Here is a 27,923-nt window from a genome sequence, read left to right as displayed (position 1 = left end):
ATTTTGTTTGATGGAACCTGACTCCACTGAAACAAAACTGGCATTTTTAATCAGTTTTTAAAATCTCCTGCTGTTTTTTATGTTTAATTGTAGCAGTATTATTTGTAGTATTTCAGTATTAGTATTAGTAGTATTGTGTTGCAGTATTAGTAGTTTTGCTGCAGTATTACTGTAGTACAGTTAGTAGTGCCAGTACTCGCTGTTGTCCAGTTGCTCCCTCTGAACGCTCAGTGCGCATGCTCTGCTCTGGACTTTAGGGTGGGAGTTAGCCGTTAGCACTGTGAGCTAACAGCCGGAGTGTGTAATGGCGGCCTCGGTCTTGCTGGGGTCTGCGGACAACACCGGACTCAACTTCCCGGTCGGAGGCGGCGGACCCGCTAATGTTTTAGTCGGGAACACTAACGGACTGGGACCGGCGGGCCCGGCGCCCTGGAACCGCTCTCTGGACCGGGCGCTGGATGAAGCCTCGGCCACCGGGTGCCTGAACCTCAGCGGCAGGAAGCTGAAGGAGTTTCCCCGGAGCGCCGCCAACCACGACCTGACGGACACCACCAGGGCCGGTGAGTGAGCCGCACAGCCCGTGCAGCGAGTACACGGAGCCGGGCTGGTCTCTGTCGGGCCGCTTAAAGTAACTTAAAGGCAGTTTTTATAGGTTTTAAAGCGGGGAAAGTTGAAATCCAACTTTAAGGCTCTGGAGAGGACGGGATGGGAAAACCGTCAGGGCCGGTGTTATGACAAACATTGCACCCCTCACAAGCGGTACCCTGTCGTGATTCTGCTGCTCTTATTTCTAATATCACGGATCATTTCAGTGAACTAACATCACAATAAAATACCAGAACAGTATTATTTTTATTTTGAGTGACTTTAACAGTGACTTTTAATGCATGAGGTCCAAAATACAACTTAAAAGATGATCCGCGCAGCAGCAGGAACCCAAAGTAACGTTTGCTAACTTGAGCTAGTTAGCAGTGTTTAGCACGATTAAATTTAATTGTTAACATGTTCAGATCTGTCTAGGTGGTATGTGCTGTATCTTAGATGTGGTTTTGAGGTGTAAGGTTGAGGTGAAGAGTCTCCGGGTGGAGGCGGAGGGACACCGTGTGTTGGGGTTACAGTTTGTGTCACTACACCTGTGAGATTTGTTGGTGCAGACTGACGGTTGCTGGTGCGGCTAGTTAGCACGCTAACTGCCACAGAAAGGTAAACACAGGGGACGTGATGCTAGCAGCTAGTTTCTACAATAAAACTTAGCTTGTTTAGCTAGCTAGCTGTGCAGTTGGACCGGAGCGGAACCTCCCGGGTTCGGGACAGTCGGGGCGTTTAGAGCAGCCTCACCCCGTGGTTGTGACGTCAGCTGCACAGGTGAAAAGTGAGCACACACCTGGCTGGCTTTGTTTTGATTCTAACGTCTGATTAGTGAATGAGAAGCTGCTCCGCCCCCCCCCGACACTGTCGCGCCGGCGAGGAGGACAAAACAAACGCAGCGCAGGAATCAAAAACAAATCAATCAGCAGCAGGTTAATGATCGGTTAACCGTCTAAGTAATTCTCAGGCTTAATTTGAGGGTTTGAAGTTCTCAGATTTAACGATTAACTGCTCAATATTACATTATAAATAAATGTAATTTAATATTTTTGTGTTTTGGATTCTTGTACACTCTGTACTATCGGATAGGACTGCAACTGACATTTGCTTGTTTCATTGTTTTCCCTATTAATCGATGAGTTTATTGTTTTTTAAAATATCAGAAAATAGTCCAAAATGTCAATCAGTGCTTACCAAAGCTTAAGATAACAAATATCTTGTTTTGTCTCCAATTTAAAGATATTCAGTTTACTGTCACAGAGGAGAAAAGAAACCAGGTGAATAAGAGACTTCAAATAAAAACATTTTATTTTGAAAAAATACGGAAATTATCAAAATAGTTACTTGTGGTCTATGACATCAGGTCGGTGGGTTAGTGAGTTATGTGGAAGCTAGTGTCACAGAGGTTGCTTTCTTTTTAACCTGCTCCATCACCATGGTAACTGATGCTGCGCAGCTAGGTTGCCATGGTTACTGATGCTGCACAGGAGGTTCTGTTCAGAGTTTGGGATTTAAATCAGCTGTGAGAAGTAGCTTCCTTTAACCAGTTCTGCTCCTGATTATTTTCTCTGAGCAATACTGATTATCAGCTGAGAGAATCTCTTTTATCTGCCCACCTGTTGAGCTGCACATTATTTGTATCACTGAAAGAAGCCGTGCACTTACAGCAGGTATGTGTTGTGTTGCCATGGGAACCTACATGCATTTAGTTGATGATACATAAATGTGCTTTGGTGCTTGGTCCTGATTCGCTGCCCAGATCATTTTACATTTCTGGTACAGCAGCTAATCGAAGACAGATTTGAAAATTCATTCAGCTTTTGGTGGAGAATATTAAATCAGTAACATTATTTTCACTTTGATTTGTCAGAAAACTAAGGAGATTTTCATGTGAATTAAGTTTAAGGTTGAAGAGCTCTGATCTGCGACTGTCTTATCAGAAACAAGCAGCTGCATCAAGAATCACTGAGTGGAAAAATAAATATATTCACAGTTATTTACCAGCATTCCTCACTTGCGCTATTAGCATTATGATTGTTATTATTAATATCTCCCTTTTATAAACAGACTGCTCCTCTGACTCACGGAGGCAGCACGTAATTGGTGCAGAAGAAGAGTCACATGATGCATGGGACCACACAGGAAACCAAGAAGAGCATCGTAGTTAACAAAGACAGTTTAACACCACCGTCTGATCATCATTATCTCTGATTCAGGTTTTAGGTTTTGTTGAGCCAGCTAACACAAAGAAAGCCTGGCTATGTTGAACTGGCTCCATTGTACGACCCGCTGATCCTGAACTCGTTAAGCTGCTGAGTGATTAACTGAGTTTCGTCGTTCCAGCTCTGCCACAGTTAGACGTATGTTTGTGTTAATGTGATGTAAACAGACAAGAAAACAAGTGTCTGTAGCTGCAGCAGGAGTTTGTCCTTCAGAGGTGTCGGTCGCCTCAGGACACTTCCTGGTGATGATGGTTGAATGAGCATCACAGGCGGCTGTACAGCAGGAAGTAGAAGTTACCGTGGTGATTTGTACTTCCTGGCCTGCTGGCCAGGTGCTGCTGTGCTCACAGCTGCTCTGATAAATATAGACTCTAGATGTGAAGCTGGAGCTAAATGCTGTTATGAAACTACGGGATGTGTTGGAGTACTGGGAGGAAAACTGGTCTGTGGGCCAAATCTGATCCTCTGATACAGTTCTTACTTTTGTGGTTTGTATTAAAACTTCAGTCTTTCAGTGTCAGGAACATACAAGGAGACGTGACTTTCTAACTTCACATATAATGAAACAACAGTGTTTTTATTGAGCCACACCAGAAGCAGATCTCTGCTCGCTGGAGACTAATTGATCAGCTGATGGTTTTGTCTACGAAATGGCTGAAGACAGAAAAAAAGTCTGTTGTAATTTATTACAGCCCGAGGCGTCTTCACAAGATTCTGTTTAGTGTCACATGACAAGAAAGAGACAAGAAAGACGAGAAAAGCAGCAAATCGTCACATCTGAGAGGCTGAAACCAGCAAAACGTTGAAATAGAAATAACTAAAACAATGATTCAGTTATCAGAATGAAAACTGAGCATTTGTTCATGATTTAAAAAGTCTTTTTTAGGTGTGATCCTGCTTCTTTCATAATTAGTCTGATCCTTTACCTACGTCAGTCTGATCTTGGAGTACTTAAAGCTACAACAGTTAGTCAGATGGTTGGCTGATGAGAATCAATACTAACAGTCTATTTATTGACTAAACAATGAATCAATCAATTGCAAAACTAATCAGCGGTCTGTCTGATCTAATTTGGGGAAGGTATAATAATGGCCGCCTCAAAGGTTGTGCGGATGTTGATTAATTTAAGAACTAATTAGCCGACGAGTTAGAGCTAGTTAGTAGAAAGTTAAAACCTTATGAAACCATATCTGTTATCTTTATTGACTTTTTGAAGCCTTCACTGTCTCTAGATTTACTTTTCAGTGGCATCTTTCCTCGTCCTTTCTTTTTGTGTTCATACATCCTTTCAGAGTAAACTTTTACACAAAAAACAGGAAAAAATACTCAACAGCAGGATAATATGTGTGATGGAGAAAAACACTGACATGTAATCATATATTAAGACAGCAGGAAGTTCCATTACATCATAATTTATTTTTCAAGCTTGATTCGGGGCGTTGGACTTTAGTCTGCATCGACAACAGAACATAAAAAGTGTTTTAGGATATTTTGAGCTGTAAAATGACAGCGTGAGGCATTGACCTGCTGCTCTGCCTGTTATCGCCCGCAGTGTAAATGAAGAGGAGTCATTGATTTGTTCATTCATTCAGCCCATAAACTGGGGATTTTCTGCTCAGAATAGACCTTTGAAGGGCGACAGTGAGCAATGATCAGTCCACATACAGTCAAGGCAGTGAGTCTGTTTTACCTTATCTGACAGAAATCTAGAATTTCCTGATAGTTCAGACCATTTTATTGACCAAAACTAAATGAAACCATAATTACTGACAAAAAAAAGGAAGTGCTGTTTCATTTGGTGCCAGTGATTAGTTTTATTTATTAGCATTGGTTCTAATGCAACCTGAATGTGTTCATGAAACCTGTTTTTATTAGACTCTAAAAATGAATGTAATGTTTTTATAATATAATGTTCTAATGTTTGGCCGTCAGCTGATGCTTATGGAAAGTTCTGCGTGTTCACCGGATGACAGACTGAAGTGTTTTTATTCGTAGAGCTGCATTATCTCGGCTGAGGGCGGCTTGGTTGGTCGCCACTTTGTGCTGTGGAGGACTGGAATATGTTCAGAGGCACTCAATCATCTGCTCAGTTCAGAAGCTGTTAAGAATCCTTCATGTTGACGATGAATGATCACGAATCTGTCCAAATGTCAGAAAATGTAGAAGAATGTCAATCTGTGTTTCCTAAAGATCAAGATGACAAATGATCTTCAGTTTAATGTCACAGAGGAGGAAAGAAACTAGAAAATGTTCCCGTTTAAGAAGCAGGATTTAGAGAAATGAAGCTTTATTAAAATCAGAAATTGAAATACTTGACACATACTTCAATAAATGACAACTGATCATTTATTTCGACCGTCTAGCAATAAGCCTGAAGAGCCTAAAGCTTCCAAACACGGTGGTAAATCAGGCATTCTTTTCATATTTGGCCGTTTTTTTCTGGGTGTTGGTTTCTGCAGTTAACTCGTCTGGTGTGTTTATTTTAGTCGCCCGTCGGGGTTACGCTCTCTGCATCTTATAATTAGCACTTATTATCTCACATCATGTCAGAGCTTCAGGCTGTCAATCACCACAGTTAGGACAACAACATGGTGCCATTTCCTCTTTTGGTTGTGACTCAGTGACATCACTGACATTAAAATAAACATCAGAAGTTACACCGTGGACTGATAGTTTTCCTGTGTTCTGTAAAATAAAGCAGCAGAGTCGTCTGTTGTGTTCGCCGTGGATCCGACCGACTGTCAGCGGATTACCGTGATGCTGAAGAAAACTTATGAAACCTATAAACAGGCAGATTTTCTGGCAGCTTCCGAGCTGTCGTCTTCTCTGGTTTTAAGTGGATTTCTGGAGGTTTATTCTGGGAGTAAATAAAACTGGAACATTTCTGGAGCAGTGTTGAGCGTGCCGCTGCAGCTGTGTCCTGCTCAGACATCATAAATATATTACATGTATTTATATGCTTCATCTGTTTAAAGTTTGTTTGAACATCTCTGAGCTTTTATTTTGATAGTCTAGAATGCTATACAAATCCTGGTGACATGCTGTGACTTCCTGGGAGCTTTTCTTTTGAATATCTGACAACCTCAACTGATGGCCTCGACTGCGGCCTTTTATTTTTTAAATCCAGTCCAACCGAGTTCTTACAGTAAAACTAAATCCAGCTGTTGTGAAGTCACCTGATGGAGGATCTTTGCCTCCCTGACAGTCTGAAAACATCTGGAGTCCAGATTAATCCAGAACAGCCCTCCTGTATGAGGGTTACCTGCACGATTAACGGGAAAGATCCGCAGAATCTGACAGCACAGTAACGTCGGTCTGCTGGATGTTTTCTCAGAGGTTTGAAGCAGCAGGACTCCTTCCTGACTGGGTCGTCTTTCTCTAGCTCCATCCTGGACTTTCCTTCCTTTGGACTGACGTGTCTGGTAGATGTAACCTGAACTTTCTCTCCCTCTGTGTGTTTCCAGATCTGTCTCGTAATCGGCTGTCGGAGCTTCCTCTGGAGGTTTGTCTCTTCGTGTCTCTGGAGAATCTGAATCTGTACCAGAACTGTCTGAGGTCTCTGCCAGATGGGCTGCTGAACCTGCAGGCCCTCACCTACCTGAACCTCAGGTAACACACACATTTCTACTCGTCGTAGCAGAGCTGCATGACTGTGGCCAAAACGGTGATCGTGATTATTCTGATCAATGATGAGATTATGCACTGGTTTTAGGGACCAAATACTTTTATTACACTTTCACATGATGTCACTGTCTTAAGGAGTGTAATAGAACACAGAAATCATGGTACATGCCTCAGTTTTCAGGTCACGGTTCAGTACGTTCATGAAGGTGCAGCATTTAGAAAATCAACTGCTTCAACTCTACTGTGTTTGTGTTCGATAAGTTGTGGACGACTGCAGCTTGTGTTCGTTTATAAATGGCTGCCACGACTCGCTGGCTGAGATGTGGTTGAGAGGGAACTCGGCAACTGGCTCGGTTACTTTCAGCACGTATTTAAAACCCGTGTTCTCAGTAGCTCTGTTCATGTGCTGCTATAAAAACACCTGTGGCGTTTGTTATCGCTGTGACACCGTCTGAGCTGTTGTGAAGAGGCTGCTGAAACGCCACGGGCCGGAACAATGTCCGCTTTAGCTTTTGTTAGATCCGCTTGTTTTTGTCCATCGTCGCTGGAGTTTACTGAGGAGCTGTGGTGTTCCCAAACAGCAGACTTTAAAGATAGCGGAGGGTCTGTGAGCTCTGTTTGGTCTGAGTTTGACACAACGACAAGGCTGTGGTGTGCACGTGATCTGAACTCACAACCTGTAGTCCTCTGCTGAAGCTGTTTGCGGGGACACATGTAGTTTTAAATGGAGTTCTGCATCGTTCGGTGCACATTGTCGCCGAACCGAAAGGACTGAACTGAAGATCTTCAGTGCAAATAAGTGCAGGTCTTTTCCTTTAATTTGTCACCTGTCTGTACAGCGTTGTGTGTGTGGGACATGAATCCTGCAGCTGTTCAGAGCTTTCCACTGATTCTGAATCAGAGACGCTGTGATCAGGTGTGAGCACCATACAACAGGTAACTAACACCTGACTAAATCTCTCCTCAGTCGGAACCAGCTGTCGGTTCTCCCCACGGTGGTCTGCAGCCTCCCTCTGAAGGTTCTGATCGCCTGCAACAACAAACTGGTTTCTCTGCCAGAAGAGCTGGGACAGCTGAGACACCTGACTGAGCTGGTCAGCCATCAAACGCCTCTCTGATTAGTCACTGATCGATCCTGTTGGTGATTTCTGCTGATCGCTTATTGATGCTTTTCCCTGCAGGATGTGAGCTGCAATGAGATCCAGACTTTACCTGCTCAGGTGGGTCAGCTGGAAGCTCTCAGAGACCTGAACATCAGGAGGAACCACCTGGTCCGGCTGCCTCCAGGTACGTTACAGCGACACACACCTGTACACTGTGGTGTCGCTGCAGGCAGTTTCATTTAAAGGAGCAGTTCTGCTTTCTGCTTCTTAAAACACAAAGTTAACCCAGTTTCACATTAAAGCTAAATAATAAATGAATGTGTTTCTGTCGTCCAGAGCTGGCGGAGCTTCCTCTGGTACGTCTGGATTTCTCCTGTAACAAAGTGACCTCCATCCCCGTCTGTTACCGACGACTCACACAGCTACAGACCATCGTCCTCGACAACAACCCGCTGCAGACTCCACCTGCACAGGTAGGCAGCCGGCGACACCAGCCGCTGGTCGGTCTGCAGGTTCAGCTTTAACCACGGCGCTGTGCTTCTCCGCAGATCTGCATCAAAGGGAAAGTTCACATATTCAAGTATCTGAACCTGGAGGCCAGTAAGACGACGCCGGACCTCCCCGACTACGACAGACGACCTCTGACCTTCAGCTCCTGGTCTGAACTCAACACAAACACACACACATGCTGCTCCTTCAGAATAAAAGCCTCAGTCACTGACTGCCTCTGTTTCCTGTCAGTGTTGATGAGCTGTACCCCGGCCGTCCGTACGGAGCTCTGGACTCCGGCTTCAACAGCGTCGACAGCGGAGACAAGCGATGGCTCGGGAACGAGGTCAGACACACACAGTCTTTGTGAGAACGATCGCTGATAAAATGCAAACCAAAGACCCGCACCAGAACCTAAACCTGATCCCGAGGCTCTGACGTCCTCCACAAAAAAACTTCAAAACTTTGGATATAACCAGATAAATTATGCCTGTCAGAAGACACATTATAGTAAAAGTGAGCGCTAACAGGATGTAATAAACCACAGCAACGTTTTAATAAAGTGAGGTAAGTAGGAATGCAGGTTTTAAACAGTTTGACCAACTGATAGTCAGCAATCGTTGAGATAAATGAAACACGCCGGACGTTCTTCCCCAAGCTGATAAAACCTTTTTAAGAACTGACACAAAACGTTCACCCTGAAATCAACTCGGTTACAGTAGTGATTTGACTATAAAGTAGATTACAGATTACTGAATTCTGAATTAAACCGCAAAAAATACAAAACCTTGTCTGTCCAGAATGATGAAAACGTGTCCAAAATGAGTTAAAATGGTTCAGAACAACAAAACAGACAAAGAGCCTGCTGGCTAAACCCGACAGCTGCAGAGTTCATTGATGTGATGATAAATAATTACCAATTAATCATTTTAATAAACCAAGGGCACTGCTGCACAAGTAATCAAATATTAATCTGTTTTTTTTTACATTAAATGAACATAATTAGCTGGTATAAAGACTTTTAAAATGCTTTGCTCATAGAAAACTCTGCCACAGATCAAATCAAATGCTGCATAAACTAACATCCAGACACCAGACAGCGACGGAGATGTTTTGGCTTCGCTCTGGGAGGCCGTCATGCTGCCGTTCACGCAGCCCGGCAGCCTGAGAACAAACCTCCTGGATGTTGTGGCTGCAGTCCAGAGCAGCTGAGTGACAAACAACAGAGAGCAGACGGGAAAGATCAGATAATCGCTTAACGCTGGCTCGCTGAATCCCGGCGACGCTGCACGACACGTCCCCGTGTTGTGAAAGTGAAAAATGCTGGTTTAGTTTTAGGTTAAAAAAAAGTTGTGGTTTAGTTTTGTTGATGTTTTGCTGCTCTGTGAACAAGGAACAGTAGAAAGATTGGCAGGCATCAAGCACAACATGGAAGTGAAAGCAGAGTTCTGGTTATTTAAATGTGAACATGAATAAATACATAAACAAATAAATACTTTGTTCCTAAAATCTAAATATAATACTGATTATAATTTTGGCCATAATCACATGTGGCCTTAAACGTTCACATTAAGGGTGTGAACGTTTTAACAAACCAGGTGTTAAATAGTGAACCATTTAAATCTGTCAGAGGAGCTTGAATCAGGAGGCTGGTGTGGTTTCTGTTCTCTTGTTGGGTTGAAACTCTCAGCAGCAGAACTCTGAATGAGTCACCTGTTTAAAAATAACCAACAAGTCCAGCTGAGTACCGTGATTTAACTCCGAGGTCTCGTTAAAGCAGCCGACCACTAAAACGTCGCGTCTGTCCGTTTGTGTCTGTTCAGCCTTCAGAGGAGCTTTCAGAGCTGCCGGTCAGAGTCGCCGAGATCAGCCGAGACCAGCGGCCGAGAGGAGGAGGAGGAGGAGGACCGCTGCTGGCCAACGGAACACGTGAGTCTCTGAGCTGACTTCAGATCAGATCATGTTGGAAGTTATCAGGCTTAAACCGCAGCCACTGACCTGTAAAACGTTGCCTCAGTGTCTCCGCTTCATGCAGGCTGGAGCTTCTCCTCAAAGCATCAGAGGCAGATTCATCAGCTTCATTATTCACTTTGTTGTGTTGCAGATTAAATATTCTCCATCAGTCCACACTCAGTAGCTCATCATGACAAATGAGAACACGTTTTTAGATGCATTTGAAACTAATTCCCATCTAAAGTTTACCTGCAAGTTTGTCGTCAAGTTCTCGGAGCCGTAGTCAACACACAGCTGTTCCACCTGACTGATGAGCGTTCAGATGGTTTCAGCTCCTCTCCTCTGTTTCCAGATGTGGAGCTGGAGCAGATCGACTTCATCGACAGCTGTGTGGGGGAGGAGGAGGAAGAGGAGGGCAGGAGTCGAGGAGGAAGAGGAGACGGCACCAGCCTCAGCTCTCAGTTCATGGCCTACATCGAGAGACGCATCACCAGAGAGGTGAGAGCTCCGCCCACCTGTCGCAACAATACGGGACACGAGGTGTTTAAATCTACAGCTGAGCAGCTCTGACTCAGGAGGAGGGTTTCATTTCACAAGTTTTTGATCTCATGTCACAGAAAAGTTTGTTGTCAGCTGAGGTCAGAAGGTTTGACCCTTCCAGACTTCCTGCTCTGCACGCGTCTCCTCCAAACTGCAGCATTAATCTCTAACGCATCAACAGTTTATTAGCTGGTTTCTCATCATGTTCTGCTTCATCAGTGTCGCCTTGTGTCTGTGTGTCTTCAGGGTTCTCCTGTGAAATCCAGTTTATCCAGGACAGAAGACACCAAGAGACACAGCAGGTACAGAAACCGGTTCAGTCTGAGCTCTCATGTGTGCTGTAACTGTCTCGCTGCCCGTCTAACTGCCTGTCTGTCTCTCAGGAGTGTGGTCGATGGCGTCGCAGCGCCCTCTAGTGCCCACAGCCAGGTAACGCCTCCTCCTGCCTGTCTGATAGGAAACCTCAGAGACGCACTGTTTCTTCAGGACTAACTGTCTGTCTGTCTGTCTGGTTCTCAGAGAGGTGGGGGTTCAGGAGGTGTGGAGAGGATGAGGAGGGAGGCTCAGCTCGCTGCTCTCAGGTACGACGTGGAGAGACACAAGAACCGTTCTCTGCAGAGGGACAGCGTCACCAGCTACTCCAAGGTACGGCCAGTATAACCAGTGAGCCACCAATTTAACCATTTTGAACAGGAATGAGGAATTTCAGACTGACTTCACCTTTTTGTACCCAGATTGGAACCACTGGGCTTCTCTGAGAACTCAGACAGGAATCAAACATAACATTCAACCACTAAAACTCATGTTTCTGTTCAGGAATGCAAGTAAATAACTATAATCTGACATTTTAATCAAGAAATAATAATGTGCTTTACTGTTTTTTTCTGTAAAACAGTAAATTTGAAATTAATAATAATTATATTTTAGCATTAAAAATATCATCTGGGTTAAAGAGCTTCTACATACAGGTGTGTTAACCATCACAGAAACATAATGAAGGATTCTGATAACTACCAGCGCTAGGAAGGAGGAGGAAACATCTGTCAGATGAGCTTCTTGCAGTTTGCAGACAGTTAAATGTGTTTTGACGTCGCATTAATATGATGTAATCGTTGAAACAGGAAGTGTATCGTCACACGGTCTGTTGTTGTTTTTCAGCACAAAGCAGCTCAGAGTCCAACAAAGTCCAGTCCAGACACTGAGGTGAGACTCCATCCATCCCGTCGGTGTTTGTGTGTCCAGTCAGTGTTGTTTCTGTCGTCTGCTGCAGCCTGAAAACTCACCGACTCCTAACGCCAAGATTTAGCAAAAGCAGCATTAAGCCTGTGTTGATCAGGGTGATGGTGGTCCCTCCCTCCTGCTGTTCGTTGGTTTTCACTTCAGTTCATCCCTGGACGAGGTCTTTAATGTCTCCAATTTGGTTCAATACAAGCAGCTGTGTTTAAGCCCCGCCCCCATGCATTTAGACCACGCCCCCTCCATCACCACACCTGTTCACGTCTGTGTGTCTTTGTTAATGTTGGCGTGTCTGTCACATTTATGTGTGTTCAGAGTGTGTACCCCTCCAGACGCTCCACCCATACAGATGACTCCGCCCTCTTCATGGTAAGAGTTTAGCCCCGCCCCCCCAAAAATATCTACTAACTGATTTACAAAATAAAAGCGGACAAACCGACAAGAATCACTCAGCTTCATGTTGCATCGCCAGAAATGTCAAGACAAGTATGATCACTTTATTGATTCAGCTCTTTATTACAACAATATGATCAAGAATAAGAGCAACATTAATTAAATTACAAGAAGAATTACAGAATAAAAGCACGAACGAAGCCAAAGATAGGAAAACGGAGCAGTTGAGTTTCACAATAAGAGCTGTCCTGTGTTTTTGAGGCAACTTAACAGGTGCTGTTTGTAATATAACCAAACGAGCTGCCGTTGATTAAGTCCCAAAACATTTATCTGCACCTTTTTATCTGTTTACAGTCATTTACATGATGCGTTTTGAAATACAAATGTGGGGGAACTGCCACAAAAAGTAAAATGTGTTCATCAGGAAAAAATTTTGGATGTACGTGAATGAAAAAGTTTGACCAAACAAAGCAATTAATATAAAAAGTTATTGTGGAGTTTTTATTGATTGAATATACGTTTCGTCTTAGTTGTCGTCTAGAACTTTTATTTAGCTGCAGTTTTTGTTGACAAAATTGAACAACACCAGACAAACCCTCATGAAGTTTTAAGACCGATTATCTGTCTGATTATTTTGAGCTCGATCAGTTGGTTTGTTTTGTTGTAAAAAATAAATGAAAATGCTTGAAAATGGGCCAAAGTTTGTTTACAATAGTCGAAAAGCAGATGTTTCAGAGTCAAATTTCATAAATGATGGTTGAGACAGGTTTTCTTCTTCATGTATTTTAATAACAGGAGTTTTAAAAGATGTCTGAGGCATCATTTCTGGTGATTTGAATCCGACTGATTCTTTCTCGTTGAACTGAATCTGCATGTGACACCACAGTTTCCTCGGCAACGCCACTCCAGCATGAACACACCTGTCCACACCTGTCACTCATTCATCCTGTCACCGGAGCCCCGCCCACCACCTGTCCTCCTGCACCTCCTTCACTATTCACCCTTCACCCTTTCCTGTCGATTCCACCTTGGCTGTGGTGTTTTATCCGACTGTTCCTGTGATAACTGTGCTGCACAATTGTGACGACAGTCGTGCAACACGTTTATTTGCTCATTTAATGTCTGTGACGTGAATCACACTTATTAAAGTCTAGTTTGTTGAGCCTTTCCACCTCTAAATTCATAAACTGAGCAACAAGACGGCACAAAAATCTAAAGGTTTGACTGATTTAAGTTGAATAAAGGCGTTAAAATTAATGAAATGAAAGCACAGAGTTTAGATTCTGCTGTTCAGGCTGTAAACGAGCATCAGAACAGATTAATTACAGGACAGCAGAGAGGTGAAGGTGATGATGGTAAACTGACAACCCACTTGATTGTATTTCAAATGAGCCACAGTGAAGTTAGAGTTAATAAAGTAAATATCTTAATGTTTTAAACAAGCTAAATATAAAAGGTCTCGTAGTGGGAGCAAGCTGCAAAGGTAACCGATCACTTCTTTTTTATTAATCAATAAATCAGATAAAAGCTGAATGTGCTTTCTGTATTAACTCTTTCTTCTTCTTCTTCCTCTTTTATCTGTTCATCCTTTTTCCTGCCACTTATTTGCTCTTTTATTTTCCTCGTCTTCACTTTCTCTTTAGTTTGTTCCTCCTCCTTTTGGTTTTTATGTTTATTTTTTTATCTCTGTCTGTCTGAACTTCTGTTGGTCTGTCAGTGTGTTCTGGTGTTTGAGATCGACTTTGACACAAACACTATAAAGCGACGTCCTGGTTCACACAGACAGGTGAAAACACTGCAGGTTTCTCTTATACGTCTGCTGATTGGCTTTGTTGAGCATTGGTTTCACTTTGTTGCAAAAACGTGACCGACGTGATGCAAAATTCAGAAAAACATGCTGATGGTTTAACAGAGTCGATGGATGTTTTTATGGGTTCACTGACGTCAGATCTCAGCTTCCATTTCTGTTTGAGTTTAAACCTTCATCTTTTTATTTCGGCCCTTCTCGTCTTCTTCTCTCTGTTTGTTTTCGTCGTCCGTCTGTCCGTTAGTCTGTGACTGGAGTGTCTGTAGACGGCTGTCGCTCTCACGCTGCTTCTGACAGCGCCGCCTCCTGTCTGCTGCAGGTACTGCAACCTGCATGCTGCTGCTTAGTCTGTCTGGATGTTACTGTGTTTACCGGTTAACAAACTTTATGCTGTTTGGTTCAGTCAGGAAGTTTTGAGAGGTTCGGTCTGCTGTTAGTTTCTATTTGTCAACACTTTCTCACTTCCTTGTTGTGGCGCTCAGCTTTGAGTCCACTGGTTTCTACTGAAGCCTTTAAAAACAGATTTCAAATGCCTTATTTGTAAACCTGAGATCCATCTATCAATCAGGGCTGATCAGGAATCACCTCACAGATCTGTAGTTTTGTTTTAAAACAGCAGCTTACTATAGTTTTTAATCAGATAGAAACAGAGAATTTATGAGGGACTACTTTCAGCGGCGGAGGAATCCACAGGGATGACCGAGTTTGTAGGTAGTCAGGGTTGGTTTGAGTTTGAACGTGAAATGAAGATATTAAAGATGAGCAGACTTAGTGCAGGTGTGTCATCCAGCTGAGGACCCTGCAGGTGTGCTCAGGTGTGTGACGGTCATGTGTTGTGTCTCAGCAGGGCGAGGACAGAGCCTCTCTGTCTCCTACAGGTAAGACCAGCAGAAACGCAACCCGCATATTTTCATTTTTCTTACCTGTCCACATGCTTTTTGACTCTGCCTCCTGGTTCCTCTTTCAGCCAATCAGTCGCCTTCGTACCCCGGCTCAGGGGGCGTGGCTTCCTGTCGGACAGCCGGCGTGAGACCAGAGAGCTTCCTGTATCGCCTCAATCAAAAGGAGGAGAAGAGGAAAGGTGAGGTGTTGCCAGGTGATCTCTCTGAGCTCAGACCACCTTCGCAGGTCAGGTGTAGGGATGTTGATTATTAATTGACTGCTGTTCGCGATTTAACAGATTTTAGAATATATCAACTGATGAGGCAGACATGTCTGCCATTAAATGTATTGTAGATTAGATGTAGTACCTGATTGCACCACCAGGTGGAGCCTCTTGCTGTTTAACACTAGCTGAGAGCATTGTAGGAGTTTAGCTGGTGAAGTACCACCATGAGAAAGTCTCCTGTGACACTTAATGCCTACCGACCAGAGTTTTCTGTTTGTTACTGACCGTCATTGTGATCCAGTGGTTGATTGTTGGTGGCGCTATAGCACGTGACCACATTTCAAACATCTACATCAGGACGCAGAATGATTTCCCCTGAGTTAATTTTTGTGCCATTAATTTTTTTAGTTATTGGTTGACAAATCTGCCAGTTGTCAGTTAAGAAAACTGTTTCCATCCCTAGTCAGGTATGTCTGACTCCTCCTCTTTGTCCTCCAGGTGACACTGCTGCTGCTCCTCAGAGCCAGGAGGAGCCTCCTGCTGCTCCTCCTCTGGTTGGAGAAGACGCTGAGGTGGTGGAACAGCTCAGAAAGGTGCGTACCTCCACCTGCTACACCTGGACTCACCTGTTACACTGCACGCCACCTCACATCGCTTCTGTTTTTCTGTCCAGAACATCGAGGCTCGTCTCAAGGTGTCATTGCCAAGCGACCTGGGAGCAGCTCTGACGGACGGGGTGGTGCTGTGTCACCTGGCCAATCACGTGAGGCCGCGGTCCGTACCCAGCATCCACGTCCCCTCCCCCGCTGTGGTGAGTCACTCTGGTTCAACTGATGCCCATTTACCTGCTGCTGTCACCTGCGACGGTGCTAACATCTGCCTGCCCCTACAGCCTAAACTCACCATGGCCAAATGTCGACGGAACGTGGAGAACTTCCTGGAGGCGTGTCGCAGGATCGGAGTTCCACAGGTAACAGTCACACCTGGATGAATGGTGCTCAGGCGGAAGCTTCTTCTCTTCAACTAACAGCTCTCTTCCTTCTCCTTCATTCTCCCACCTTTCATTAACCCTGTTCTTATTCCGTATCACTCCTGTGCCCACGTTTCCTTCACCGTGTCCATCTCACCAACACAAACACACTCAGGACCGTCTCTGTTCGGTGGGGGAGGTCCTGGAGGGAAAAGGGGACGGGGTTTATGGGACGCTGGGTGTGTTGCTGTCCATGGCCCCGCCCCTGATCAGCCTGTCCCCTCAGGCCCAGCTGGCCGGCTTCGCGCTCTTTTACCTGTCCGTCATGTCAGTGCTGTGTGCCATCTACGTACACCTGGCGCCGCACGCCTGGACCTGAACACGTCTGCTGACCGCCGACTCCACACAGATACGAGGAGAAACCGACTGATACAAGTTTATTCCACAAATCTCCTTCTCAGAATATCTCCGTTCACCACACAGATTCACAGCACAACCTTTAAAGTCGAACATTTTCAGATTAACCTAGTTTAGCACAAATACTGGAGGTTTGCCAGATGTCCTGCTCTGTAGCCACGTTCCCTGAATGAGGATCTGGATTTGTTCCCGGCCTAGATGGAAACCTAACCTTTTAACTGCAGGAACTCGTCGGCTGTTTTATGGTGACTCAAACTTTTGTGGTTTGTGATTTGACCGCAACACCTGGCTCTTTCTGTGCCGTTTCCATTGGAGAAAGAAGCACTTACACTCGAATAGTTGCTTCTCAACGGCCCTGAAAACCTGCTGTGTGAGGCTCAGTGTTGATTTGTTAACTCAGAGAGGACAGTCACCAGTTTTTCTGCCTCCTCGACGTCCTTGTCTAGTAGCAGTCTTCTCCTCTATAACTCTGCCACCAACGACATGGTTCACCATGTAGGCTAATATCGCCTACATGCTCATAGAACTGGAATAGTATCAAGCAACTGTTTGTCATTGTTTTGATGCACTTGAAGTTTGACATCACGATCAAACCTGTCAGATCTTCCATTGCTATAGTTGAAAGGACCTGATTAGGGTGCAGTCTCTGTTTATCTGCCACAAGTTCCTGCAGTAAAAAGCCGCTTATATATTCCTCCAGGAACTTCTGTGGCTCGCCTAAAACAAAATCCTTTCAAGAGACGTCTTGATCCGATACCTGGACCATTTCACATATAAGTGCAGATAATAAAATAATAAAAATGCAGGCTAGGTAACTGCCAATTCATGCTTTCTGCATCCATGTGAGCAGATGTACAGGCAGACAGCGTACGCACATGTAGCTCTGTTCATACCAATAGATGCACCTCAGTCTGTTACGTTGCATTTCCCCAAGCAACTGTTTACAGACTATGCCGTCCATAGTGTTAATGCCTATTCTTGGGGTGTTCCAAACATAGTGCGTGAGCGTAGCGCAAGACCTCTGGAGGAATAAGGACTTCCTACGGTGTTTGAGAAACAATGTACAAAACTCCTGCAAAGTCCTGCAGCGACGACTTTGAATTCAACTCTTTAATGAAAAATTATAAAGGTGTGGGTGAGGAAGAATCATTTTGTACAGCCTCTCTTCATTCTGAACATTTGTTTGAAGCACCACTTGTTTTCCTGACACGTGTCCGGTTGACACGTTTGTATTGTAGACAGTTACAAATTTTGGACTGGCACAGATGGTGGTCTGTTGCGGACTCGATTGAATAACGACATTTCCGTTATGCATACTTCTTGCAGACGCGTACATGGAAAGCATGAATTGGCCTTAAGAAGGTAGCTAGGTAGAGACAGACATCCTGTTCATCCACTACATCCTCCAGCACCTCCTGGAATCTCGAAGCATCCCTGGGTTAGACGAGATGGATAGATGGGTCTTCCTCGTCCACTACCAGCTGCCATCACCACGCCAGCCGACTCCTTTTAAAGATAGAACTGCTTTATTCAACAATCTCATTCTTCCTGCACAAGTCACAGTGCATGACCACGGTAAAGGGTTTCCTTTACCTCTGCATGGTAGATCCTGAGGAGTTTCCAAACCTCCAAAGGGTGATCCTGAAACTTAACTTCAATCCCTCATATCCTCAACTACAAGTGAAAGAGCTTAGGTCCATTTTCAATATAACAGTCTGCTATACCACCCAAATCACTACCAGTGTTGCACCTGTTCATCCTCCGGGACTCGCCTGTTAAGATATTTGAATGCCTTCAGCCGAGCACCACGGCCTCAGACTTCAAGATGCTGCTGCTTTGTGGTCACCTGTAAACTACCCCAGAGAGCTGGAGGCTGCTGCTTCATTCAGCTAACTTAGCTACATCATCCGCATGAAGACTCTCGCTTTGTCCAAGCTTGAAAAATGCTCCAGCATCTCCAAGCTGACTAATCCACATGGGTCCAGACCTTTAACTTATCATCTGGTGTTGTCCCCAGGATTTGGAATGAGGACTTGATCTTTATATGCCTTTGTGAGCAGTGTGGATGTGGTTTCTGGGATCAGAAGCCAGGGTAGTTTTGCCTTTTTGCTGTGACTTGATGGAGAGACTTGGCACATTACAAGTTGGAGCCCAGCTGATGACATCAGTGTGACGGATATATCTGTAACTTCTGGACTCAGCTGTGCAGAAATCAAAACACTGCCGAAAAGTCTCCCTAGGTTGTAGCTCCTGCTGTTTCAGAATGCCCACTGTCTGCTTTATGCGATCCAGATGTTTGAAATATATTTCTAGACTTGAGGATTGGGGTTACTTTTTAACTGATCCACTAATCCACTTCATAAATCCAGTTTGTGTCAGTTTCACTATTGAGTCTGACAGTGTTCAGTTTTTAGTGTCTGTCCTTTTATGCTGATGATACAAATCAAATCGACTGAGCCTGTAAGTGCTAAAATCCCTGCTGTCTAAACTTTCAGAAACTCGAGACTCAAATCACAATACTTGGATTCGAACTTCCGATGCCAGACTTAGAACTTAACTTCAAAATAAACACCAAAGACTCATGACGCCACTTGAATTCTGACTTGAAATAATTTTATAGCGTCCCCAAACCTTCTCAGACATCTTACCTTTCCTGCCAATTGATTGTCATCAGTCTTACAGCAGCCAGTCAGGTGGCAAAAGCATCTTTGATATTGCCCACTAGCACACCAACAAATGCTGACTCGTACTGAACTCAAAGCACAAAAGTCAAGACTTGTCTTTGTCTTAACATGTTACCTTTGACCAGGTACTTGCTGGTCTGGACTTGTTACCTTTGACCTTGGACTTGTTACCTTTAGCCTGGGTTGTCCCAGTCTGGACTTGCCACCTTTGACCAGTTACTTGCTAGTCTTGACTTGCTACCTTTTACATGGGACTTGCTGATCTTGACTTATTATCTTTGACTTAGGACTTACTGGGCAGGTATTCTTACTTTTGTCCTGGTATCTGCTGGTCTGGACCTGTTACTCTTCGCCTGAAACTTGCTAGTCTTTACTTGCTACCTTAGACCTCGAACCCCCTACCTTTGACCTGTGACTTGCTGATCTTGGCTTATTATCTACAATCTGGGACTTGCTGGTCTGAACTTGGTACCTTTGGCCTGGGGTTTGTTGCCTTTGACTGATGACTGGATGATCTTGACTTATTACCATTGATCTGGGACTTGCTGGTCTGGACTTCTTACCATTGTTCTGGAGCATGCAGACCCGAACTTTTGACTTTGGACCTGGGACTTGCTGGTCTGGACTTGCTACTTTTGACCTGGGACTTACTAACTTTGATCTTATATTTGTTAACTTTGAACTAGGACTGACTGGTCTGGACTTACTCAGATCCAAACAAGACGTAGTCTCCTGAAGTCACAGTTTGTTAGGTTCTTTTGAGCCATAGAGGATCATGCAATCCCTCATCTGCTGAAGTTCAAACTTGACAATCCCCCAGAGTTGGAGGTTTACCCTGAAGCTTGTTTCCTGCCTGTTGAAGCTCCGCCCCCTGTGCCTTATGTTCGGCTGCCTGTCTGAGTGTGGGTTTCTTTTTACTGTTTTTACTGTTTGTAATGTGGTTCAGCCTTCCCGATCAGAAACCTGCCGTACTGTTTGTACATGTTTGCCTGAGAAGAAGCTCTGAGCACCGAAAATCATAGTTTCCACTCGTGGTCTTTCTCTCTGTAATGCAAACTGTGACGCTTAATTAGAAATCAGAGTGTTGGAGCCCTTCGGTGTTAGCAGGACTCTCATACACTGATCTCAGTTCCACTGCAGAAACTTCAACCACTCGGTGTCCAGTTTCACCGGTTCACTTTGTGGTTCTTGGAGCTAAATCTGGGCTCTGCTCAGGAGGTACCAATTCCTGTACAAACGTAGCAAACACCATTTTATTGCTGCATCTGTATGTGGCAGGATTACATTTACACGTACAGACCGAAGTGAAGAACACTTGTAGTTTAACACTGGAGAAACGTTGTAATTAGCTCGGTGTTTCTCGTGCTAGATGTGCTACACGGCTCCAAGAATGCTGCCTGGTTCAAGCTGCAGGTGTTGGCCTGAAGTTAATTGCTGCAGAAGTCCGTCATGGTGGCCCGCTGCTAGTTAAATGTGCTACAGCTAATCTACAACACATTCTCCAAAACGAATGTCCGTCGTCATCTGCCTTATCGGTTAATATGTCTTTAATCTGTTAGATTAGGAATGGCCAATAATCAACTCATCACGTTTGCTCAGTGGAAACACACGATTGTACATCAGACTAAAGAGTAAATAAATCTTACAAGTCCAAGTTTTGGTAAAGTCCTGGAGCCAGTTACAGAAAACACCTGAAGTTTCCTCCCTAAGTGTGAGATTTAAGGCTTCATGTCCCCGAACCTGAGGGACCTACTGAAGGGTGTAAGATGGAGACTGTTCGCTTAGACTTACGCTGATGCCTTCTGTCACCTCAAAAGGTGTCGTATACATGGTAAAAAAAATCAAGAAATGAAACAGGCCAGAGCAGGAAAAGATGTCATTACTGGAGGAATCAGTAAAAGAAAGAACAAACTGAGAAGAAGCCGTAAACAGAAAACAGCAGAAGTAGAAGGAAATTACAATGAAAGTTAATTCATAAAGAAATAACATGTTTTGGTTCAGACAACGTTGGAGCTACTTGAAGTGTTCTGCATTACTTTAGCTGCACCGGTTCACCTACTGTTGAGGGATTCCTGAGGTACTGAAGGTGTTCTCCTGATCTTGGTCTTATGCTTCTGTGGAGAGTTTAAGAAAACCTCCAGGAGAACATTTCCAAGAGTTTCGTGCAACAACAGATTTAATTTTACCGAAACCGTAACTTAGACCTAAATGAAGCTCTGAACCGGGTTCCTGGTTGAGGTCCTGCAGTGGAAACAGACTCATAGACCCACATGGTTACGTCGTCTTATAAACATGAAGTGGAAATGAAGAGAAAACACTGAAAACTTGACTTTTGTAAGCTGAAGCGTGAGGATGATGATGATGAGTGTTTTTATCAGACTGTGTGCCTCTGCTCTGCCCTGATGTTGGAGAAAACTTTTCCCTCCATGAATAAAGTCGATTGAAGCAGCTGTGACTCACGTTGTGTGTCTGTAGCAGTGATGGAGGTCGTGTTCTCAGCACAATGACGTGTTTTAGCTTTAAACGGCCGACGTGATGCGCTGACCTCAGCGAACACGTTTATGTCGGTGTGCCTGAAATCTGTTTTCTGATGAAGACAATGAAAAGCTCTGGATCTCTTTCTGCTTCTGCTTCTCACCTTTTCTTTCCTCCATCACTTCAGTTGCTCCTTTTTTGTTGACGTTGCCGCTCCTCGTTTTTACTCCCTTGTGTTACCATGGTTACAGTTATTTTATTGCTTCATTTACGTTTCCATCCGTTGACCCACCTTTCCGTTGTCCCCTCGCCCCTCCCCTCGCTGTGCATCTTCTTCTGTGGTGTCTGTCTGTGCAGAGTCAGTTGTGTCTTCCTCTCCACATCCTGGAGGAGCAAGGGCTCCCCCAGGTGGCCGGGACCGTCAGCGCCCTGCTGGACCTGGCCCCGCCCCGACACCCCGTCACCACGGCGACCACATCCTCATCATCCACCGCACCCGGATCCTCCGTCACCATGTAGACAACCTGGACGCCACCGCACGCGCTCAGTCGGCCTCCTGTAGCGCTGCAGGCCGTTGGATGAATGCAGGGTTCTGGTCAGCTGATCATAACGGAGGATCAAGTGTTGGTCGTCGACCAATCAGCGCTCACGTCTGTCACAGTGTGTGTGATGTCATCAGGAAGCCAGAATGTAAACAAACAGCGACTGTGGACGTCTGCAGGTCGCACAGGAGGACAGGCTGTGTTTACCGTCGCCATGGTTACAGTCTCTGTGCTCCTATTGGTCAGCATCACGGTTACAAACACATTTCTGTCTGTAGAAGAAGAAAAGTTAGTCACAATTAAAATATCACTCGTGCAGAAGTTCCACAAAAGGTCAGACGTTTGACTCAATACGTCAAAATGATGAGCTCCAAAACTCTAAGCTTTTACTTTGAAAAGGTCATTTCTTACATTTTTTTTAAAAAATCTCATAATAGACGAAAGAAGTCTGAAAGTTTTCTTTAAAGAAAGTCAATTTTTAGTAAATGTATTCGCTTATTTTTTATAAAATGAAAAAGCAGAACTTAAGAAGTTAAGGAGTCGAAAATTCGACTTGAAAAATGTTTGACTTTTAAAAAGTCAATTTACATCAAACGTCAAAAATCTAAATTATAAGAAAAAGGTTCTTTTTTTATTCATAATTTTGCCTTTTATAGAAAAAAACAGATTTAAAGGTCAAAAAAAAAGGTTTTGAGTCAGTCGGTGACAAATTTGAGATAAAGTTTTATATTTACAAAAAAACGTTTTAACTGTGTTTTGATCAGATTTGTGTTCATCGTGCAGATTTTTTTTAATTGTGACTAACTTTTCTGATCTGTTTAGTGTTTATTTTGTATCTGCTGACAGCAACAGGCTTCCACACAGGCTCTGACCGGTCCGGCTGTTAGTCGGGGAGCCTTTAAGCTGCAGCATCTGTTGTCGTCACATTCAAACCATCACTCGTCCACGTTTCAGTCCCAGCTGATACCAGATCATCTGCAGCCGACGTCAGAGTCAGGAGGGTTGTAGATGAAAACAGCAGCTGGATCTGATGGAGACATGAACAGAAGTTGACTTTATCTCCAGTGAAGTGGCTCAGGGGCTCCTGAGACGAGCCATGAAGCCACAAACACACATTAAAAACAAGAATTAGTAATAATCGATCAGACATCGGTGAGAGAATTCTTTGGTTGCAAAATCTCAGATGTGAATATTTACTAGTTTTTTAAGTTTCTTCTGAAAGTGACATCTTGTGTTTTTGACTGTTTCTCAGACAAACGAGACATTTAAATATCTTAATTAGCAGACGGAGCTGACGTCTTTAGATGTGGATTTACTTTGCTGTCAAAGAAAAGCTGAAAATCTTTACGTCTGAGAAACGAAGATTAAAACCATGAATCAGCTGTTTGAGCTGCAGCCAGTTTAAACGCGGCTGTTTTTGCACAGATTTAGGATATTAAATATTACACGTTCTCCTACAGGGTGTTTTTTTTTTATTTATTGTTTTTAGAGGGGGCTCAAGTCATTACAAGGAATTTTAAGGTTTACGGGAAGAAAAAACAATGTTTTAATTCTACCTAGAGCTAAATAGTTTTGTAAATATATTTTTATTTGACTGTTATTTTAAATCTCTAATCTGAGCCTCAGATAATTCTTTCATTGCTGCGTCTGGTCTCACTGAACAGCAGCATGAAGGTTTATACTCACATCGCTGAACTAACGTTGCTTTAACGTTAACTTTATGGCTCTAGTTTGTTTAGAAGTGAATCCCCAACTGACTTACTGACATTATCTTTGATTTTGATCAACTGAACACAAATATATAAGATAATAAAAATCAAACATTTACATTCAATAGCAAACTCTTTAAAAACAAACTTATCAGTGAAAACAAAACTTAAATATTCTCCTAAAACCTAAATACAAGCAAAACAAAGTATTAAACAAATGAATATTTAATTAAACATGGCATATTTGCATTGCTAATTAACCTAATGTAGCAAAATGCTAGCCCTTATTTAGCTGAAAAAGATGGTTGACATGTTATGCTGCTAATCGCTAACAAAAGCTTTTTTTTTTGTAACATTTAATTTAAATGACACTAATATTGCTCATTAATAAGTGCAGCCACTATTGATGTAGTTGGTTCAAAGAAGATGCTAGCATGATGCTAAGAATATTACCCTGGTTGGTTTTTTACTTCAAGCTAACAGCTAGCTATAAGCTAGCTAACATAAGACTGCTTTTTTTTTAAATTTAAAGTCAATAGAAAAACTATTATAGAGATTAGAAAGACAAAATGCTAATTGCCAATAGTTGTGACTCTAAATGGGCCATAATTTTACAATAGTACTTGGTCCAGAGTTTAAGCTAACAAAGCTCATGATTAGCACTGCTAAATGCTCAAAATGGTAAATGTAGTAGCTTGAATGCTACGATCAGAATTATGAAAACAGTTTAAGCTGATGCAGCTAGTCATTAGCCAGCAAATGTAGCTCACTGCAGACGATAGTTCATGTTAAGAAAGTTGGTATCGGGTATAGCCAACACTGCTAAATGCTAACTGTAGTAACAATTAAACTGAAACAGTTATCTTTAAATATTAACTGACATCCTGAGACTTTGTCAACACTGCTAACTGCTAATGCAGCTCAATGCTAACGATAGCCAACACCTCTGTAGTTGTTTAGTGATGGCTCTAAAATAACTGACTGCTAACATTAGCTAACATTGTGAAGTTAGTTGGTTTGTAGATTAAGCTAATACAACTAGCTGTAAACATATTAAACTGCTTGCTTTGGGTTTGAAAACAATCCAGAAACCATCAATAAAGATGGTGTAGATTACACTACAAATGCTAAATGCTAATGTTAGTGAATACAGGTCTACAGCAGTTGGTTTGAGGAAGCTAACATTGGCTAAAATTATGAGGGTAAAACTAACTGTAGACATTAGCCAGTTAGTTGGTTTTAAGATTAAACTTAAACAGCTGGCTGTTAAACTTTAATCTACTCAGTTTTAACTTAAGGCTAATGTAGCCTCATGCTAACTTAAGTGTACTGTAGTTAGTTTGAAAATGATAATTTAACAAATCTTATGAACCCAGGCGGTTTGGAATTTGAGATAATAAAGCTAGCCATTAAGTCAGACATTTTTATTTTTGAGTTTAGACTAACGTAGCCTCATGCTAACATATGTGTACAGTAGTTGGCTTAAAAAATGCTAACTTCAGCTAGCGTCATAACCCCAGTAGCTTTGGAATTTGGAGTGACAAATAGTCATGAAGTTAGACATTTTTAGTCTAAGCTAGCTTAGCTCTGAGTGCTAACGTTAGGCAACATGTTGCTGGATGCTTCAACGTCTCCATCAGATCCAAACTGTCAGAAATATTTATTGTAATAAAAGACGCAGCGTTTTCATCTTTCACGTCACGTGACTGATGACGTCATACCAAAACCCTGAACTCTGAGTCGGAGGATTGTTCGGACAGACGGACGTTGTCTTTCTTCTCTGTACAGTTTTGTTTGTTTTTTCCAGCTGTTGTGGAATCCTGTTGCTCTGATGCTGTTTATGGTTTCAGGTCAATCATGTGACCCGGCAGCTGATTTCAGGCTCATTGATCACCTGATCAATCGATCCTCCGTATGTGATCAGGACTTCTATAGCGTTCAGAAGCAGAAAAACGGAAACTACATGCACATGTGCAGATCCATTGGAGAGATAAATACTTAAAAGCATCGCTGTTAGTCTCAATGATGAGACGTCATACAGCCGAAGGTCCTGATGTGATTGGAGGATGACGATCAGGTGACCACTGTTGCATGCTGGGACATTTTTCACGTTGAAAAGGCGACCTGAATCCTGCTGACGGACTGTTTGTGTACAAATATATTCTGTAAATATATACATATATAGATATATTCTGTATATGAGGCTGTGTGTGTTGCCGTGACGACGGAGATAATCAGTCGCCACGGCAACTCCTCTTGTTTTTAAAAGGCGCGATCCACCCAAAAACAAAGTCTTGTTCTCCTCCTGTTGCTGCTGCAGCCTCCAAACACACCGATGTTTACACATTAAGCCACGTCTTCACAACCAAACAGGACTTTGTTTAAATGGCACTTCCCCACTCAGCCTCCTTCCTGCATCACGTTTAGGAAACAAATAATCCTAAACATCAAGCAGGTGAAAGTGCAAATTCAAATTAATAGAAAAACATTTGAAAACCAAATTAATTAAATGACGAAAATCCAAGAAATACAAGATGGAAAACATTGAAGTTTTTCACAGGTTTTCTTTTCGCTGTGACACGACGACTTGTGAGAACAACGAGCGACTCGTGTTTATTACTGGTCTGTTTTCTTTCCCCTCATGGTTTTCTTCTCCATCTGTTTACACTGAGGACATGGATGTGGTTCACTGACAGGAGGAGGAAACGACAGCAGCTTTGTTTTTAATTTAAACTGTCATGATGTTTTATATTTGCATGTTTCAGTGACGCTGCGTTCAGGTGCTGTGGGACCCGCTGGAGCTCTGAGGCTTTCTTTTGTTTCTGAGTCACCTGAACGCAGCGTCACACCTTCTTCAGAACATTTCTACCCTGAATTCTGACTCCCAGGCTGAGCCCCGCCTCCTCAACTGCCTCAGCCAATCAGATGCTTCACTGCAAGGACTGTGGAAGACTTCATGGGTTCAAAGACTCACCTGAGAACTGAATCAGGAGTGAATCTGGTTCAGCTGCCTGTGAGGCTGAACTCAGGTCGCCTCCGGCCCTGAAGACAGTGCCGTGATTGACAGGCATGCTGTCCAATCCCGTGCCCCGTGTCCTGAGTGGACAGGTGAACCAGGACCGAGGTTTCAGACGATAACCTGGGTTCATGTTGTACAGACGTTTTATGTTTTTCTTCTTAGTGCATTTCTCCTGTGGCGGTGACGGGTCATGTGACTGACAGGACGGGTCATGTGATGGCGGTGACGGGTCATGTGTCAAGGAATTGTGACGTGGTGCCGATATGTGTGACGGGTCATGTGACGGGTCGTGACGAACCAAGAGGAGCCGATGACGTGTCGTCATGTGACGACGCTGGTTAAAGGACATTCCACCGTTTTTAAAGGAGACAAACAGACTCACAGTTTTTGACATTTTTCCACTTTTGTTTCGTTTTTGCTGAAAACTGTAAAAAAATATTTGAATGCGGCTGTTTGAAGAGTTTAAGTCCTGAAATAAATATTTTAATTTGACTCTTTAAAGTCGACGCTTTTGTTGTTTTGAACAGAATCCGATGGCGTTCTGTGGCTGAAGTGACAGCCGAGCTTAGAACAAACATCATCACACACGACAAACAGAGAACACTGTTGTTGGGTGTTCTCTATGAATAAAGTTGTGTGGTGGTTCCAGCTGTGTCTCCAGTAAAGCAGCAGCAGCATCCTGTGCTGAGGACAGAAAAAGCTTACAGCACCTGGTATTCCCAGGCGGTCTCCCATCCAAGTACTAACCAGGCCCGACCCTGCTTAGCTTCCGAGATCAGACGAGATCGGGCGTATTCAGGCTGGTATGGCCGTAAGCAACAGCACATGCTTCACACCAGCTTTTTATACGTCACCAAACTCACATTGTGTCTGTTGCTGCTTCAGTGTCTGGAGATGAGTCTTTGTCAGCTTTATATCTGAGTTACACTCATCAGTTGAATATATATACTTTATATTTGTTGAGCTCACTGTGACTACATTCATGCTATAAACATAGAGAAATATCAGCTGTTCATATGATGTTCTTGTGCTGTGTCAAAGTCA

General features: G+C 43.4%; 1 protein-coding gene and 1 long non-coding RNA gene across 4 annotated transcripts; one reads left to right on the top strand and one right to left on the bottom strand.

Moving 5' to 3' along the window:
- The first annotated feature begins 301 nt into the window (after nt 1-301).
- Nucleotides 302-22,774, top strand: lrch3 (leucine-rich repeats and calponin homology (CH) domain containing 3). Of its 3 annotated transcripts, none has more exons than XM_008298444.1 (20): nt 302-560; nt 6,275-6,419; nt 7,402-7,528; nt 7,616-7,721; nt 7,874-8,010; nt 8,086-8,195; nt 8,279-8,372; nt 9,850-9,955; nt 10,332-10,477; nt 10,766-10,821; nt 10,903-10,948; nt 11,039-11,164; nt 11,678-11,722; nt 12,071-12,124; nt 14,803-14,833; nt 14,923-15,036; nt 15,562-15,656; nt 15,737-15,874; nt 15,956-16,033; nt 21,967-22,774. In XM_008298444.1, exons 1-20 carry the CDS (start codon nt 305-307, stop codon nt 22,126-22,128), a joined length of 2,172 nt encoding a protein of 723 aa, XP_008296666.1. In that variant the 5' UTR covers nt 302-304; the 3' UTR covers nt 22,129-22,774. The 3 variants fall into 3 exon arrangements, with proteins under 3 accessions (XP_008296666.1, XP_008296665.1, XP_008296667.1); XM_008298443.1 differs by having other exon boundaries at nt 14,800-14,833; XM_008298445.1 differs by lacking the exon at nt 12,071-12,124.
- A 584-nt stretch (nt 22,775-23,358) lies between these two features.
- LOC103369673 (uncharacterized) lies at nt 23,359-27,377 on the bottom strand. Its single transcript, XR_520847.1, has 2 exons — nt 27,114-27,377; nt 23,359-27,071 (listed from the first exon to the last, which is right to left on the bottom strand). It is a non-coding gene; the product is annotated as an uncharacterized LOC103369673 (long non-coding RNA).
- Nucleotides 27,378-27,923: the final 546 nt, after the last annotated feature.

The sequence above is a fragment of the Stegastes partitus genome, unplaced genomic scaffold, assembly GCF_000690725.1.
Source record: "Stegastes partitus isolate 25-593 unplaced genomic scaffold, Stegastes_partitus-1.0.2 Scaffold1318, whole genome shotgun sequence".
NCBI lineage: Eukaryota > Metazoa > Chordata > Actinopteri > Pomacentridae > Stegastes > Stegastes partitus.
The sequence above is the reverse complement of the archived record's forward strand: the minus strand, read 5'-3'. Positions and strand labels throughout refer to the sequence as shown.

Excerpts from the sequence above, each read along its gene's own strand:
- lrch3 (XM_008298443.1), top strand. The coding sequence starts at position 305 with ATGGCGGCCTCGGTCTTGCTGGGGTCTGCGGACAACACCGGACTCAAC. Across the intron at positions 7,529-7,615 it reads TGAGACACCTGACTGAGCTG|GATGTGAGCTGCAATGAGAT; the intron begins GTCAGCCATCAA and ends TTTTCCCTGCAG. Across the intron at positions 16,034-21,966 it reads GCAGGATCGGAGTTCCACAG|AGTCAGTTGTGTCTTCCTCT; the intron begins GTAACAGTCACA and ends CTGTCTGTGCAG.